Consider the following 17,770-nt stretch of genomic DNA (forward strand, 5'->3'; position numbering starts at 1 on the left):
CCAAGCTTGGTGGTACATACCTTTAACCCCAGAAGACAAAGCAAGCCATCTCTGAGTTCAAGGACAACCTAGGACAGAACAAGTTCTAGGTGAAGAAAAGCTTAAGTCCAGGCATGGTGGTACACACCTTCAATCTCAGAGTTCAGGAGACAGAGCCATGTAGATCTTGGATTTCAAGCTCAGTCTGCAGAGCAAGGTCCAAGCTTAGGTAGTGAAGGAGTTGGAAAACAGAAAGCTGGTGGTAATGTAATAACAATGGGGCCATGGTCCAACTCCAGCAAGCACCAGAACTTGGCAGCTTTGGCCATGTGGCTCTGGCTTTAGAGTCAAGAGTAGACAGGACTCCTGGGACAATTGATACTGGTTAGTTGAAGCTAAGAAATTAGCAGTGATTAAGAAGAGACCAGCATCACTGGAGTGAAGTCTTCTGGGAAGTGTTTTCTGAGAGCACAAAGAAGCTGTGTTCCAAAGATAACCCTCCCTTTGGCATCTGGTCTTGGTAATCTGTAAAAGTCACCCAGGTGGTACTGGTTTTTAAAGGCATAAAGGGGTCATGGAGGCAGCTGAGGCTTGGCACTGTGAGAGGCTAGGGAAAGCCACTGGTGAAAGGGTAGCCTCAGTTGCAGTTGACAGCCTGGATTGATGCAAGGAAGTTGAGGCTTGGCACCATGAAGACAGCCTATGAGAGGCTATTGGTGAAGCCTAGTTTCAGGGTAAGACCCTAGTGTATTGGAGATGTAAGGACCACGGGATGGCCACCAAGAACAGCAGCAGCAGTGGAGTCAACCAGAGCCTAAAGTGCTATGGAGTACAAAGATGGAGCTGTGATCCTTTGGAAGAGCCCAGAAGATCATGTGTGGATCCCAGACACTGAAAACAAGAAGCTGTAATGTTAAAGTTGCCTTGGAGACCCAAAGACATTAAGAGATGTCAGAGCCGTGGGAGACCTGCCAAGGAAAGCTGTTAACAGGGAGTGGAACCAGCCCAAGAGAACAAAGTCTGTTGCCGCTGGATGCTAGATCTGCCAACAGCAGTCAACAAAGATGAAAAGAGTTAGAGATACAGCAGACATATAGATGCTGAGTTTGGAGTTTTCCCAGCTGGTTTCTGTCTTGCTTTGTCCCAGTATCTCCTCACCATGATGTTCTGGAATGGTAAGGAATATCCTATGACATTGGAGATACATGATCTGCTTTTTAATTTTAATTTCTTAGGGGATTACAGTTAAGGGATTGCATGAATCTCAGAAGAAACTTTGAACTTTGGACTTTTGACATTGTTGAGACTGTTATGAGACTTTTGAAGTTAGGCTAAATACACTTCTCATTAGGCTATGGCTAGGTATGGCCCCCGTAGACTCATCTGTTTGAACAAGCCCATGGGGACCAGGGAGTGGAATGTGGTGGTTTGAATATGCGTAGCCCAGAGAGTAGCACTATTAGGAAGTGTGGCCTTACTGGAGGGAGTGTCTCACTGTGGAGGTGGACTTTGAGACCCTCCTTCTGAGGGTCATCCTCTGCCTGAGGATGTAGTCTTCTCCTGTTTGTCTTCAGAACAAGATGTCAAACTCTTAGCTCCTTCAGTGCCATGACTGCCTGGATGCTGCCATGCTTCCCACCATGATGATAAAGAACTGAGCCTCAGAACCTATAAGCCAGTCCCAGTTAAATGTTGCACCGATTAAATGTTGCAATATAAGAGTTACTTTGGTCATAGTGTCTCTTCACAGCAATGGAAACTCTAACTAAGACAGAAGTTGTTACCAGGAGTAAGACAGGGAGAGCCTTTGGAGGAAAAATCTTTATCTCTATCTCTATTTCTTTTTTTTTTTTTTTTTTTTTTTTTTTTTTTTTTTGGTTTTTCGAGACAGGGTTTCTCTGTGTAGCCCTGGCTGTCCTGGAACTCACTCTGTAGACCAGGCTGGCCTCGAACTCACAAATCCGCCTGCCTCTGCCTCCCAAGTGCTGGGATTAAAGGCATGCGCCACCACCACCCGGCTCTATTTCTTTCTCTATCATCTATCTCTCTATCTCTATCTCCATCTGTCTGTCTGTGTGTCTGTCTGTCTGTCTGTCTGTCTGTCTTCATATCATGGGTCAGTTTTAGTGGTGAGACCTCCTTAAAACTAGGTCATAACACCCAAAAGCTCATATTGTATATATTGTTTCAAAATAGATTGTATCTGAAGACCCATATAATTTTATTTTATACTCAAGGTAAAAATATGAAATTGTCCAAAAAAAACTAAATGAAGCATTAAAATATTAATCAGGGAGTCCTGGACTTGCCCACAGTTGATGACTCCCCCATAGTTGAACTCTGTATCATTGTAGAAGCCTGGAGATTATATTGTGGGGTTGTTGTTGTTGTTGCTAATTTGTGTGTACACATGTCTACACATTCTTGTGGGCGTCATTTCTCAGAAATGAGGTATGTTCTCTCACTAGAACCTGGAGCTTGCCAATTCATCTTGGCTAGCTGGTCAGCAAGCCTCAGGATTACGAGCATGTTCCATAGTGCCTGGCTTGCAGCTTACCTCTTGATGTGTTGTTAGAAACCCCAAAGTTTAACTGCCCAGGGTGGTGCAGACTTGTAACCCCAGGAGCTGGGAGGTAGAGGCAGGAAGGTGAAAAGGTTAGGGTCACCCTCAGCCATATATTAAGTTCAAGGCCAGTCTGGAATACATGAGGCAGGGAGGGAAGAGGAGAGGGAGGGAGGGGGAGGGAAGGGGAGGGAAGGGGAGGGAAGAAGGAGCCAAAGACAAACAAGGTGCCAAGCACAGCCCAGGCTACTGACAGGATCAGGATCAGGGGCCAGAGGGTTTTGGAATGAGGCTGAGTAGACACCAACTGGAAGGGGCTGCATGTGTGTTGACTGAGCCCTGCCTTCTCCTCCTCAGGAGGTGGACTTGCTACGAAGAAGTCAAGCTCCTTCTGAAGACTGTGCTGGCCAGGTGGGTCAGTGACTACACTCTCAGTCCATTAGAAGCTCATGTTGCCTGCAGGAATCTCGTCCATCGAGGCCTTATGCAGGCACATTTGAGGACCGTAATTTCGTTCTGCGTAAATGCTCTTCCTAAAGGGCGTTTTTTTTTCTAAAGTTTGTTAAGTTGTCTCTGTTATGTATTATTTGGGAGGTGGGTGTTATTTGGCAGAATTTTGTGGGCATTGCTTCTTTCTTTCTTTTTTTAAGATGCCAGGTGGAATGTACTTCAGAGATGAAATGACATTTGGATGAGGGGGTCAAGGGAAAGCCAGTGTGGTGATGAAGCCGAGACGGTTGCAGGGTTTATCAAAAGTGCTGTGCTTCAATACCAGCTTTTTAGGGCTCATTCATCCATCATACTAAGACTGTTCTATGAAGGGTGAGCACCTCTCACCTCAGCACTAGGGAGGAACCAACCTGAAGTTCTGCCACGCACGTCTACCCAGGAGGCTATTTGCCTTCACGAGACTGGACATGGAGGTGGTGCTAGCCTTCGCGGAACTATTCTGCTACCTGGAATCCCTCCGTTGCTAACCTTACCTCATGCCGTGTACTCTGCTTCATTTCCGGTAGATTGCAGAGCTCAGTCATGACATGATTATGGAAATCACTGCTCTGAGAGCCCAGCTCACAGACCTGGAAGAGGAGAATCTGAGTCTGAAAATCCAGATTAGAAAAGAGGTCCAGGAGGAGCACAGAGAATTAGTGCAGGCTTTGTTTATGACCTGCTTACACATAAAGGTGAGTGTCTCTCACCCGTGACTGGGAAAGCCCGTGGCTGCATACCAAGGGACCCAGGGCAAAAGGGACTTTGAGGTACCAAGAGATTCTTGAGTCCCCAAAATTCTAAGCTGGAAGGTTTTGTTTGGTTGGGGGTTTTGTTTTGTTCAATCATGCTCTTGTTATGTAGTCCCGGCTGCCCTGGAACTTGCTACATAGCCGATGCCAACCTCAAAGTCAAAACAATCCTATTGCCTCAGCCTCCCTTCTGTGAGGTTATAGACATGGACCATCTGGCCAGCTAGAAGATTTTGCTACAGAGAGAATTAGCAGCAGGTTGTCATTATTTTATTTTGTTCTGCTTACATTTGTGTGTGTGTGTGTGTGTGTGTGTGTGTGTGTGTGTCACCATGGGGGTTCTTGGGACCAAACTTAAGCCATCAGGCATGGCAGCAAGCACCTTTACCCTCTGAGATGTCACCAGCCTGAGTTGTCACTATGCTCTCAGGACAGACACTGAATTTTAGATAACCGAGTTGTTTATTCGACAACTAGCTGCTGTTGGAAAGAGGAGGCCTTCTGTTTCAGCTTCCCACCAGTGGCTACCTCTGCAGTTTCCATTAAGTGAGACACCCAGTAGGTAAGAAAAACCCCTCTGAGCTGCCTCGCTTGAGAGGAGGGAGCTGCTGTGAAAGAGCTTGCTGGGCAGGTTTGGAAACCGAACTAGTTTTCACAGATCTGGTTAGCCCTCAACATGTCCTTCTGCCTTTCTCCCACATTTAGAATTGGGGAGCTACCAACCTGTCAACTTTGGAGCCCCTCAGAAGAGAAATGACGGGACTCCCTGTTACGTCTTTGTGGAAGCTAGTCACTGTATAAACTTGTTTGAGCATCAGGGAGTCAGATGTCCCATGCTTAAGATGGTCCCATGAACCATCAGGACCTTGGGTACCCTGCCCTATGGATTTCAGCACTAATCTACAATGCCTCACTCTGTAGCTCTCTTCCCCAGCTCACTTCTGCATCACTGAATACTCTTTAGAGCCAGCCCCACTCAATCCCTGACCTCCCACCCATCTAGAGTGAGCCCTACTTAATCCTGTACCTCTCTGTCTCCAGTCCCTGGGAGTTCCAGAACAAACCCTATGATTACTTTAACAGGAGAGCCCCCTTGATGCTCTGTCTTTGCCTTACAGAGAGTATTAGAGATTTCTTCTTACTTGAAAAATATAAATGCTTACAAATCTTTAAAAAAAAAAAAAAAAAAAAGACCAAATTCAAAATGAACTGTGCCTAGAGCTACAGGAGAAGTCTATGAAAGCCAGCCTTTCCAGAGCAAACCTGCAGGCATAAGAAGATAAAGATAAAGATTGAACTTTTAACTCCTCCCACACTGAAGCAGTTCTACTAAACCCCCAGAAGTAGGGAATCCCTACCCAAGTCCTTGGTCCCAAGGTAATGACAATGTTCCCACTGATAACCAGCAGAATTGGCCAGGCTTCCTGCCACAGTTTCTAAGTGGGCACTGTCCTCCTGCCTTCCTCTTTGAGGAAGTAGTGCAGAGATGGGAAGGGCGTTCATGTGCCCATTTCTCAGCCCTGGGACTCTCAGCATCTAGTCTGCTGAGGCCACCACAATGAAATGGCACAGACTGAGCGAGCCGCTAAAGCACAGTTTATTTTCTCACAGTTCTGGAAGCCAGGAGTCAGAGATGAGGGTAAGAGCATGGTCTTCTCTATGGTCTGTTCCCTTCCCAGTGGACAGGAGCTGCCTCCTCCCTGCCCAGAGAAAGAAAGAAATGATTCTCTCTGCTCTTACAGGGTACAGTCTCCCTGAGATCAAGACCCACTCCTATGAAAGATCTTATGTCTCCAGACATTTGAGGCTGAATACATGAGTTTGGGAGGGGTCACAATTCAGTGCTCAGCCCTGAGTCTGTAGTAATAACTTATATAAGCTGTCTGGGCCATCATCAGCCACGGCCACTCTGGACAGAGTGTCCCATACCCACCGGAGCCTGAGGAGGCAGCCAGCCCATCGCCTTCCATCACTTATCCATATTTACTGAAACTCCTTTGTAATGGCTCATCAGCAATAAGGTCTCATCAGATTCTGTATCAACCTGGGAGCCATAAATCCACCTTCCCCAACTAACCTGATTTAGTCAGTAGATTTTCTCTGTCACCTTCCATGGCTCTACCCACTGTCCATGTGCCAGGTGCTAACAAACAAGGCATGTTCTAGGACCTGTAGGTGAACAACAGATGAAGCCCTCCAATGCGCCTGCCTTGTAACACTCATGAGGAAAACTGCCTGGGTGGAGGGCATTTCAATCCCGCCCTTCACGCCCTCAAACCCATTGGACTTCTTGACCTGAGTCTGCAATTTTCAGGAGAAGCTGGATGAGAATCAGTTTAATTTGATCCAGAAAGTATGTGAGCTCATTGGTGAAGTGAGAGCTGAAGGGATTGCCAACGTGAAGCAGCTAAAGAAAGCCTGGGGCTCTGCCAGACCTGAGGGGGAAACAAAAGAGAGCACAGCCAAAGTACCAGTCAAAGTACGTGAACTCGTGCTGCCTTCCTCCCTAGTTCCCAGCCTGCCACTGACCCATTTAGAGTTCCAAAGGGGTTAGACATTTTAAAGGGGTCCTGGGGTGGGGCTCCACATGGAAATGTGTCTTTCTGGAAGGCATGTTTCTGGGGTTAGGAGAAAGGAGCAAGAGTGGCCTGTTCTAAAAGTAGGCCTTCTTGGCAGGAGCAGCTGTGTGCCTTGGAGCAGGACAGCAGCAACACCCTGGCTGCTCTACTGTGCAAAGCACGGAGCCTGGGCCACTGGCGGCTGGCTGTGCAGCAGGCACACCTCAGAGGTCAGCTGAGCAGGGCAGAGAAGGTAAGTGTTGAAGAGAGGCCCCTCCCCCACATGCATACCACACACACACACACACACACACACACACACACACACACACACACACACACGGTGCTTCTGCAGCTGCCACACTGGTGGCAGGTGACAAGTGATAGGTGGCAGGCCCAGCCTTGCTAAAGAATCTGGAAATTGGCAATTGATCTTTTTTTCCCCTCTGGGAACAAGCAACCTTAGAGTGTTGGGAGAAATAGAAAACAGACAGGTGCAGCCAGCCGTGGAGATGGAAGAATGGAGCATAAGAAAGGTGAAGAGACGGAAGCGGGGTGTTTATTAAAGGCCTGAGGCTGGCTTTGGATTTTGTCCTTGATAATCTGAGGGAAATGAAGTAACAAAACAGTAAGAGGAAAATCTACTTTAAGCACGTTGAACACAAAGCACATATTGGTAGTAGTTTGAGAAGCTGCACTTCCTTGGAATCTGGATTTACTCTGATCTGTCGGGCTACCCATGACTAGATTCACACAAGCAGCGATCGTCAGGAACTCCACGCTATAGTCAGTGTCAAAGAAGGGCCTCTGGTGAGGCCTTAGCTAAGGCTTCAGATTAAAACCACAGAAAAGAAGCTCACTTCCCCTCTCTCTGTGTTTGCAATGCTGGCAGGAGTCTATTCACAGCAAAAAGGAGTGCTTGAGAATCAAGCTAATGGCGGAGCAAGAAGTGGCTTTACTTCATCAGCAGCTCCGGGCTTCGAGGCAAGCCCTGAGCAAAGCTCAGACTGACAACAGGAAGCTGCGGTGGCAGAATGATACCCAGGTACCTAGAGCCCCAGAGGTAGCCACCCCGAGAGTGGTCATGAGAAGGGACACAGTGGCAACCCGGAACAGTCACCAGAGCTCCCTAGCATTTAGAATACTTAGATTTGAGAGGAACTTGTAGTTAGTTCCCAAAGAAACTCAGGACAAATGGATAACTGAGGTACCTATAAACATATCAAGCAGGGTCTCCCAACATCTCAAGTACCCGGTACAGAGTCCTGGCTGCTCTCAGCAACAGCCCCCCCTCCCCCGCCCCCCGCCACACACACAGTCCCCAAGCCTCTCTAGCCACTGAGCTTCCCTCCCCTTCTCCCAGCTTCTTTCTTCCCCATATAACCCAGCCATTTTGGCTCCACACTCTCTTGCTCTCTCTTGGTCCCCCTCTATCTGCTCCATCTTCCTTTTCCTCTCTCACTCTTCCCCACCCTGTCTCCTCTCATGACCCTGTTCCGTCTACCAGTCATGTCTAGTCTACTACTTTTCTCTCCCTGCTCTGGACTCTTCCAGATGCCTCCAGCTGTTCTCCCCCTCATATCTATAATAAAAATCTTCTCCTTAACCATACCTGGGAGCCGTCATGTCTTCATTTTCATTCAGCTGCAATATAAACAAATTCAAAATTGGCATATCCTCCTCCTTCTCCTCTTTTTCCTCTCCCATTTTTACTTGTTGAGACAGGGTCTTACTTTATAGCACAGGCTAGCTCACGTCCTCATCCTCAGCTCCAGTTTTCTGTCTTTAACTATCTAGAATCTGGTTTCCCCCGAGACATTTTTAGAATAAAACCAGAGTCCAAGAGTCAGAAGCACTCTTCATCATGAATGTTTCTATGAAGAATCCTTGCCTCCTCAGAGGCAAGCAGAGACTTGGGTTCATTGCTGGTCCCCATGAAGAAGACTTTAGGGCAATGCAAATACAGCCTGTACTCAATGTGAGCATTTGGTGGGTAGTTAATCATCCAATGTTTAATGTTGAGAAACTCAATTTCTTCACCTGCTAATATTCTGTAGGGGCATTAACACATCCTGGCTTTCATTATAGTTTGTTGTGAGTTCTTTTTTTTGTTTTGTCTTGTTTTTGTTTTTTCAAGACAGGGATTCTCTGTGTAGCCCTGGCTGTCCTGGAACTCACTCTGTAGACCAGGCTGGCCTCGAACTCAGAAATCCGCCTGCCTCTGCCTCCCAAATGCTGGGATTAAAGGCGTGCGCCACCACCGCCCGGCCTTGTTGTGAGTTCTGATCCCTTTGACTGATGCCTTGGGATTCACAGTAGAAGTGTCTTCTGTCCAGGAAGTACCAGGTGAGGCAAGATCCTAGGGGTCTTGCTGCTTACCAGACCAGGACTAAATAGTCAGGCTGTTGTCCCCAGAGCCCAAGAACAGCGCAGGTCGCCATGCTGAAATGGCAGCTATGTCAGCTAGCCTCAGTTGCCTGCTGCTGACTGCTTTCTTTCTTGCCTTGGCCCTCCCTTGCTGCAGGCTCAACTGCTGAGGGAGTTGGAACACAGAGTGACTCAAGACTCTGTCACTCGACAGCAGCTGGATATCATAAAAACATCTCGCATGGAGAAGCTCCTTAAAGACTTGGAGCAAAAAGAACAAAAACTTCAGCTCCTGACAGAAGAGGCCGAGCGGGCTTCAAAGCGAGGCCAGCTGCAGCAGAAGAAGATGGACAGAGACCTGAGGCAGGTGAGGGCTGCTGAGCCTGCCCCTGAGGGCACCTGCCCCTGAGGGCCCGAGGAGCCAGCTCTCCACGGAATGTGTGTTCCCAGCACCCTCTGCTCCCCTCATAGCATCCTCTCTAATATGTTAGTCCTAGGCACACCTGGGAATGGTTCTCTGCAAACCACCCAGGGGCAAGTGCTTAAGCATGGTTGCTCCAGGCTCAGAGTCCCAGTGTCCTGATGACTACATGTTTTCATACTGCCTTAACCTTTGAGCTGGGGTCTTCAATCAGATTGTAGCTCACAGAGAACTGTGAAGCTACGATCTGGAAGAGCAGCAAGCGTATGAAAACTATAATAAGAGGTTTTTATTCCAGCGTGTCTAGAAATACAGAGTTGAACATGAAAAGCAAAAGTGGATTTCAGACATAATTTTTATAGCTATGCCCCCTGGGGAAATAAAAAGGGGTTATTATAATGCATGTATGGATTAATTCAACCTCAATAAGCAGACTACAGAAGATAATTCAATAAAACCCGACACAGAAGGTGCTTTACACATTTTCATGGGTGAACAAAGCCCTTAATTCATTCACTAGAGATAATAACAGACAGAAAAGCAATTTGAAAATTAAATTGAACTATTATTGGTCAAGGGTTTCAAGGGCTCTATGAGAAGTTCTGTGAAGAGAATTAAATTGAATTGAGGGAATGCTGAATAAAACACTTTCAAGGAAATGGAGAGAGGGGACGAGCTGTTGCAGAGTGAAAGGAAATTAGAATTTCACATTTATGAACTGGGCATGGTGACTCACGTCTGTAATCCCAGCACCAGGGACACTAAGGCATGCAGCTTTGTCACAAGTTTGAAATCAATCTAAGCTACATAGAGAAAACACCTACAAAAAAATGTACCTTTCCAGCCTTGCTGGGACTCGCACTCACTGCGTCTTACAGGAGAGCTGCATGGTACCTATCTTAGTTGGTGTGTTTTGTTTTTATTGGAAAGCCCCCTGCTATATAACAATCTCAGAAGGCGCAGGGTTACCTGGAGCCTGCTTCAGCCAGGCTTTTGGTAATAACCTTTTAGGTAACTCAGGAGGTCACATCAGCTCAGGAAGCTACTTTTTCTCTCAAAGCTAGAAAAATATGACCCAGGTATTAACCTTATAATGACCATTGATTAAAATTCTGCTGCCTGGCTTTTTATTTCACCAGCCGCTAACTATGAAGGAGTGGTATAGGGCCCATCTCTTTCAAACATGTTCATATAGAACTAATTACCTGTGTTAAATTTTCCTATTGCTGTGACAAAATACCTGACAAGAGCAACTTACGAGAGGAACGGTTTCTTTCAGCTCACAGTTTGAGGGGATTTGGCTCACAGTTTTGAGGGGATACATTCCATTGGCTCACAGTTTGGGGGATACATTCCATTGGCTCACAGTTTGTAGGATACAGGTTCATCAGGGCAGAGAAGGCAAAGACGCAGAAGTATGACGCTGCTGGTAATATCAAACCCCTAATCAGGAAGCAGAGAGGGGATGAGAAATAAAGCCAGACTATAAAACTAGACTCCGTGACCTACTTCCTCCATTTAGGCTCTACTGTCTTAAGTTTCCACAGTCTTGTAAAACACAATCTGGGAACCAAGTGTTTCAGCATGTGAGGTATATAAGACTTTTCACATTCAATCTATAATCCTACACTAATTATTATTTTAGTTATTGCTTAATTGTTATTTATTTAATGGCAACAATTCTGATGGAGTTAAAATAAGTATCTTAGGATTTTTCTCAATCAAGACACATGCCCATCAAAACTGCTAGCCCTTTTTAAATTACTTCTCTCCCTCTCTGACAGCCCTTGTGCCATGGTCACATGCTTCTTTACCCTAAGTGGCAGCAAAAGGCCACCAAGCATGTGGCCATGGCCAGCAGTGTCTTCTTTGGCCTCTCTCTAAGCTCCACCTCCATGGATGGCAGCAAAAGGCCACCAAGCATGTGGCCATGGCAGCAGTGTCTTCTTTGGCCTCTCTCTAAGCTCCACCTCCATGGATGGCTAATGACTAGCTGACTTCAGAGAACATCCTGGTCTCTTCTCTGTGCCTGGAAAGGTTACTTGGAGCATAGGATTGGAATCATACCCCGCCATAACTGTGACTTGGTGACTTTGATATTCTTCACAATCTTTCTTCATAGGTTATGAGGAAAGATTAGATAACTCATGTAGTGGGTTGGTCTAATGGTACTTGTATTCGAATGTGAATTTGAGGCCCCCAGGACTGGTGCCCCAGAAAGGAGTCTGGACTTAAGATACTGAGTGACCCTGCCCCTAGTTAATTGTGTTTGGTGAATAAAGATGCCAACAGTTAATAGCTGGGCAGAAGAGACATAGGTGGGGCTAAGGTTTGGTAGGCTTGGGAGAAGCAGAAGGAAGCTGCCATAGGAGAGAAGAACATGCAGGAGAGGAGAAAGGAGAGCCACCATGGGTTAGCTGAGCCATAAAAACGTGGCCATGAGGGCTGGCCAATTGGAGCTAAGAGCAGCCCAGATGAAACATAGTAAGTAATAACTTGGGATATGGATAGGAGGGTAGATTCTAACAGCATGGAGGGTAGACGGTTGCCCAGCTATTGTGATGCCTGGGAATATTTTAAAATATAGATGCTGTGTGTGTGTCTTTCATCCAGGAACATAAATGCTCTAAGGTGAGTAGAAACCCCATGCTGGGATAATTAATAATTCAACTACAAACTCAAATCCCAGAACAGGGACCAATAGCTAACTTTCAGTGGGGGTTAGGGTCCGTGGTTGTCATGGGCCTGTTAAGGCAGACAGGCCTCGGAAACAGATAGGTAACCTGGACTCAACCTCTCATTAACTGTTGACTTTGACAAAGACATTGTACACAAGGCAGTCCTTAGTAAGCATGGCTCTTTCCTCTGCTGGTACTTCTGAGATTTACTCAACCCGACTTGGCTCAGAAATTCTTGCTATGCCTCTTCTAGCTCCCACCCTGGAGTACAAGGGTACACATACACCCAGCATTCATAGCTCCCACCCTGGAGTACAAGGGAACACATATACCCAGCATTCATAGCTCCCACCCCGGAGTACAAGGGTACACATATACCCAGCATTCATAGCTCCCACCCTGGAGTACAAGGGAACACATACACCCAGCGTCACATATACCCAGCGTTCATAGCTCCCACTCTGGAGTACAAGGGTACACATATACCCAGCATTCATAGCTCCCACCCTGGAGTACAAGGGAACACATACACCCAGCATTCATAGCTCCCACCCTGGAGTACAAGGGTACACATACACCCAGCGTTCATAGCTCCCACCCTGGAGTACAAGGGAACACATATACCCAGCGTCACATATACCCAGCGTTCATAGCTCCCACCCTGGAGTACAAGGGTACACATACACCCAGCGTCACATATACCCAGCATTCATAGCTCCCACCCTGGAGTACAAGGGTACACATACACCCAGCGTTCATAGCTCCCACCCTGGAGTACAAGGGAACACATATACCCAGCGTTCATAGCTCCCACCCTGGAGTACAAGGGTACACATACACCCAGCGTTCATAGCTCCCACCCTGGAGTACAAGGGTACACATACACCCAGCATTCATAGCTCCCACCCTGGAGTACAAGGGTACACATACACCCAGCGTTCATAGCTCCCACCCTGGAGTACAAGGGAACACATATACCCAGCATTCATAGCTCCCACCCTGGAGTACAAGGGAACACATATACCCAGCATTCATAGCTCCCACCCTGGAGTACAAGGGTACACATATACCCAGCATTCATAGCTCCCACCCCGGAGTACAAGGGTACACATATACCCAGCGTTCACAGGACTATGGACTTGGTTCATATCACAGCATCCTCCCAACCTGGAGCTCTGATGAGCTGCTGAGATCTAAACTACATTTGGAAGAAGCCTACACACGAGAGTCAGCTTATAGCCTGGGAAATGTTATATCTGCAGAGGGTAGCCTTTTGCTCAGACATGGGGATGGCCTTCACAGCTGGGATGCAGATCTGGAAAAAGCTCCATCTTTCCATTGCCCAAACTGTCCAGGGGCTCCTGTGGGTCCCTGGTGTAGATGCTGGGAGCTGCGCTCTAACTTCCTTCTGTCTGCCCAGTAGAAAAGAAAAATGTTAAAAACACTGGGTAAAGGCACTTGCCTCCCGATCTGATGACCTGAGTTCCATCCTCTGGAGCCACACAGGTTGAAGGAAAGAACCAGTTCCCACAAGTTGTCTTCTGAGTCCCACACAGGTACCAGGACCTGCAGGTGCCCAGACACAGACACATGGACACGCAGATACAAATAAATAAATAGATAAAAAATAAATAATAATTTTTAAAACATGTATAAAGTTGTAAATGAACACCAAATAATGATAAAGCAAGGTCTGCAGAGATGGGTTTTGACCCTCTTTAATTCAGTTTAAAGCTGTTCATTCTGGTCTGAGTTCAGCCTATCCAGAATTCTGAACACTGTTCATCATGGGGTAGCCCTGGGCCTATACTCTCCCTCAAAAGTCACCTGGGAAGCAAGGGAACTAAAGAAAGCACCACACAGCATGTCTGCTCCCTGCCCTCTCTCCTCAGATGAGAAGCCGGCTTGCTCGGGAACGCAGTGTGAAGCTGGATGCCTTCCAGCGCGTGCAGGAGCTACAGAGTCAGCTTCATGACACCAAGCAGCCCTCAGTCCAGATGGGCTCCCCAGTCGGTGAGCGCAGCCTCCTCTGGCTAAATCACACAGTCTTGGGGACATGAGTTGAAGGGGGGCCTCCATGACTCCAAGACTGGGTAACAACCGAAGGCCAGGGAGGTAGTGAGTTCATTGTGATTATGAACTAAAGGAATAGCATGTGGGGTTAAAAAAAAAAACACTGCATTTCCTATTCCGTTCAACCAGTCGCAGCTGGTTAGAGGAAAGTATAAAACCACCTGCAGAACATCATCACACTCTTTGTCAGAGCATCTCAATGATTTGAGCACCACCGACCATGTTTCTAAGATTCAGAGAGGACACTATGATTGTTGGGTGCTGGGAGCTCAAGGGCACAGATGGCCACCAGAGTAGTCCTGTGGACGGTGTAGACAGTGGGCAGCATGAACATCAGACCCCAGAACTGGCTTCCTCCTCTGTACGATGATCAATTCCAGATGGGTGAGGAATATCAGATGTTGGTAACCATGCTTGGTAACCATGCTTGGACCGTCATTTGGATTGTCAAGCTCTTCCTTTCTGACCTGAACACAGACTGGTAGAATGTGTGGGCTTTTGAGGAAGACCGCCAGGTTAATTGACTCCCCACAGGAAAACGTGAATACCCCCATGCTTGTTCTGCACATTAAATGGAATAACACATATCCATTTACACTTAGGTATCCAAATATACTTAGGGTAGTCTTTTGTCAGTAATTGTATACAATGGGCCCTACAGTTTCATACATGTGTTTAGCTCTTTATCTGTGTTTCCTGTGGCTGCTTGTCCACGTGACCGAGCTGAAGAAGCATTTTTCAGAAGCTTGTTAAGAACGCAGCTGCACTTGCCCATGAAGGCCACAGGCCCACCCCCTGCCTCTGTGCTTGGCTCGCCCTTGCCGTGGGCTTTGGTGTCCCTGCCCCAGGCCTAGGTTCTGCCCTAAAACGGAGAGTTCTGCTGTGACCTGGCTGACAAGCAATGCGACATGCCTTTTGCTACAGAACTTTTCTTTCTGTCTTCTTCCTCTGCTTCTCTCCCACAAGACGGCTTTGTGATCCCTTCTAAGTAATGTGTCCCTGAGAGCTGCCATCCAGGACCCTCAGGGTCTGGAATTTATGGAAAAGAGCCAGAATGAGTAGCTTTCTAATGGTCCTGACTAGGAGGGTCCCTCTTAAGATTGAGGGAAGGGCCTCTCTTCTAGAAGAGAAAGAAGTTACTCTAGACTTCAGGCCTAGCAGATCCCTCTACATGTTGTGGACGGGGTTTGTAGCTGGGTCTGTGCCACCCAACACACCGGCAAAAAAAAAACACCAAGAAGTGAGTCTTTAAATTGCACTTTGTTCACAGAGTCAGCAATCTGAGGCGACAGTGAATTAATACGGTAAAAATCTGTCTTCTGTCTCATTACAGTCAGCATGGGGCGGGGCAGTTAATTATTGCAGTTTCCCCTGCCGCTCTGGTCAGGTAGTCACTGTCTCCTCTCTGTCTGCAGGAGGCAGGTTCACAGACATGGAAACCACCAAGTCTTGACTGCCTCGAGTGAAGGTTAACTCAGAACAAGCAAACCATTGACAATGTGTACCTGCAGATTTCCTTCCTGCAGAATGGAAGACAAATGCGCTCTGGAGGCAGGAAGGAATAGGGACAAGTTTAGAAAGCTGGCATCCCTTCTCTAATTCACTTGGCAGCCTAGCCGCTTCACCTGCGGGTACTATGTACACGCCCCTCTTCAGACAATTCCCCTAGCGACCTCAGATCTCTTGGGGCTACGCATACAGTAATGGCTCTCCACCCCTAATAATCAAATATCAACAGTTTCTATTTGAGTGTTTTCTCAATGTATTCCTGTATGATTCAACCTAAGCCGAAAGCTGAGTTAGGATGCATGCATAGTAAGGCGAATTGTACCATTAAAGTGAACTTTTTAGGTAACCTTATGCTTAGGCAACTGGGTGTGCACGTGATGGTAAGATGCATGATGGGAAGGGGTTGTTCATAGTAAGAAAATACGATTATGCGATCTGTATATGCCCCTCGTTAACCACCCTCCTCCTTCTCTTGAGCCCGGTAAAAGGAAACCCTAAACAATGACTGGGGTCTTTGAGTGCCCTCACTCCTGTGGCCGGCTGTCACTCTTGACTGTGTCCCTCTCTCAGTGTGCTTTGAGTAAAGCTGTCTTGCTACTTTCGCCAGGAGCCTGGCCATGCCACAAGCGGTGCGTGGTTTGGCTGCCTGAGCGGTGGAGGCGGGGTAGTCCCACAATGCAAATGAACCTTTAGGGGTGGAGCTTAGTTTGCCGTCCCTTGCTTGCTGTGGAGCTGTTCTCTGAAAGAATTCGGGTAGTTCTAGTGGGTCCCTTTTGTCACCAGAGAGTTGGGATTCCCTTTTGTGGCTTCCTAGGGTTGTTGTTCAAAGACTTTAAAACAGTCTCAGAAAGATGAAGGGACATTTTGTTCGAATTTGAGAGGAGAATAAGCACAGCGAGGATAAGCAATCAGTCTCAGCGACAGCTGTGTGGAAGGCAGCCGAGGGGTCCAAGGAAGCATTTTCGGTGACAGGGGTCAGCGAGCAGCTGCAAGCAGCACTGCGGCAGCTGGTATTCAGGGAAAGAGGAAGAAAGTCAGGAGTGGTGGTGAAGCATGCTAAGATTTTGGCCAATAGCCAAAAAGAGGATTGAAAGGGAGAAGAAAAAAATTGTGGTGTTTTGTTGTTGTTGTTGTTGTGTTGTTTTGTTTTGTTTTTTAAGTTAGAAAAGCAGACAAGCTTAGTGTAAGGCTCTGTAAGCACCTGTGCAGGATGTTTGGTGGGGGGTGGGTGGGGCATACAACGGCATAAGTTGTATAAGTTGTATAAGTCAATCATCATTGTGATTGACAGGCATCATTCATCTATTACTTTGGGGGAAGCATAGAGCAGCAAGCTTCTGAATATCAGTCCTCTTTGGAGGTTAGTATTCCTCCTGTCTACTTGGCACACCTCCAGCATTCCTGAAGGGTGGACTTCTGGCCACTTGACTGAGAGACCCATTAAGATTAATTATTTTTGTTGTTGTTTGGTTATTTTTAAATTATTTGTTTATTGATTTATTTATATTTACTTTGTATGGGTGTTTTATCTGCATGTATATGCATACTGTATCTGCAGAGTCCAGATGCCCTGGAATTGGAGGTTACAGGCGGATGTGAACTGCCATGTGGTTCTGGGAATTGAACCAGGGTCCTGCACAACAGCCAGTGCTCTTAACTGCTGAGTCATCTCTCCATCCCCAAGATGAATTCTTAAAGAAAAGGATAATAGCATACAATTTGGGGGCAGTTTAGAATGTCATTTCTCCAACCAGGCATAGAGGAAAACTCAGGTTCTATTATTTTGGCCAGGAGGAATATTCCTCTAATATTCCTCTAATAGGGCCTCAGCGAAGCCCTGCCACTACCTTTTTATAAGGTAATTTAAATATTAAGAACAGGCAAAGCATAATACGATTTGAATTCCCATTCAGAGGCCCTGAGCCTCCCAATGTCATCTAGCTGCCCAGCAAACTGAACCCTCAAGAGAGTGGCTGGATATTTCTAGAATTTCACTATAGCTCCCAAAACTAGAGTAACCATTCTAGTCTTTCATTATAGCCACAAAAACTAGAGTAACCACACCGTCCTTTTCCTTCTTGGGCTCTCCCCGTTGGCAGCATCCCCTCTACGCTACCTTCTCAGGAGTCTTGAGCAATCCTTTGCCTGTTTCCTTTCTCCACACTGGTATTTCCTGTCAGTCAAGGGTTCTGGATGACAGTTCTCTAGGGTGTATCACCCAGAAGGGATCTTGTAACTAACAATTATGTATTGATCGTGTATGTGTCAAGATCATAAAATCTACTAAAATAGAAGCCTTCCTTGAATCTAGGTTTGATAGCTTATGCCTGTAACCCTGGCCTATAATATACCCAGAGCCCAGGCTATCCCACCACTGAAGA

At 46.9% G+C, this 17,770-nt stretch overlaps 1 protein-coding gene across 1 annotated transcript in view; it reads left to right on the plus strand.

Annotated features, from left to right (window-relative positions):
- LOC117724113 (uncharacterized) overlaps positions 1–17,770 on the plus strand; it is a 178,997-nt gene that overhangs the window by 156,404 nt on the left and 4,823 nt on the right. Inside the window, 7 exon segments of the mRNA XM_076916959.1 lie at positions 2,900–2,953; positions 3,559–3,726; positions 6,098–6,262; positions 6,460–6,594; positions 7,234–7,386; positions 8,866–9,075; positions 13,700–13,820. Of these exon segments, the coding sequence (XP_076773074.1) occupies positions 2,900–2,953; positions 3,559–3,726; positions 6,098–6,262; positions 6,460–6,594; positions 7,234–7,386; positions 8,866–9,075; positions 13,700–13,820 (1,006 nt within the window).

This window comes from Arvicanthis niloticus, chromosome 20 (assembly GCF_011762505.2).
Source record: "Arvicanthis niloticus isolate mArvNil1 chromosome 20, mArvNil1.pat.X, whole genome shotgun sequence".
Classification (NCBI taxonomy): Eukaryota; Metazoa; Chordata; class Mammalia; order Rodentia; family Muridae; genus Arvicanthis; species Arvicanthis niloticus.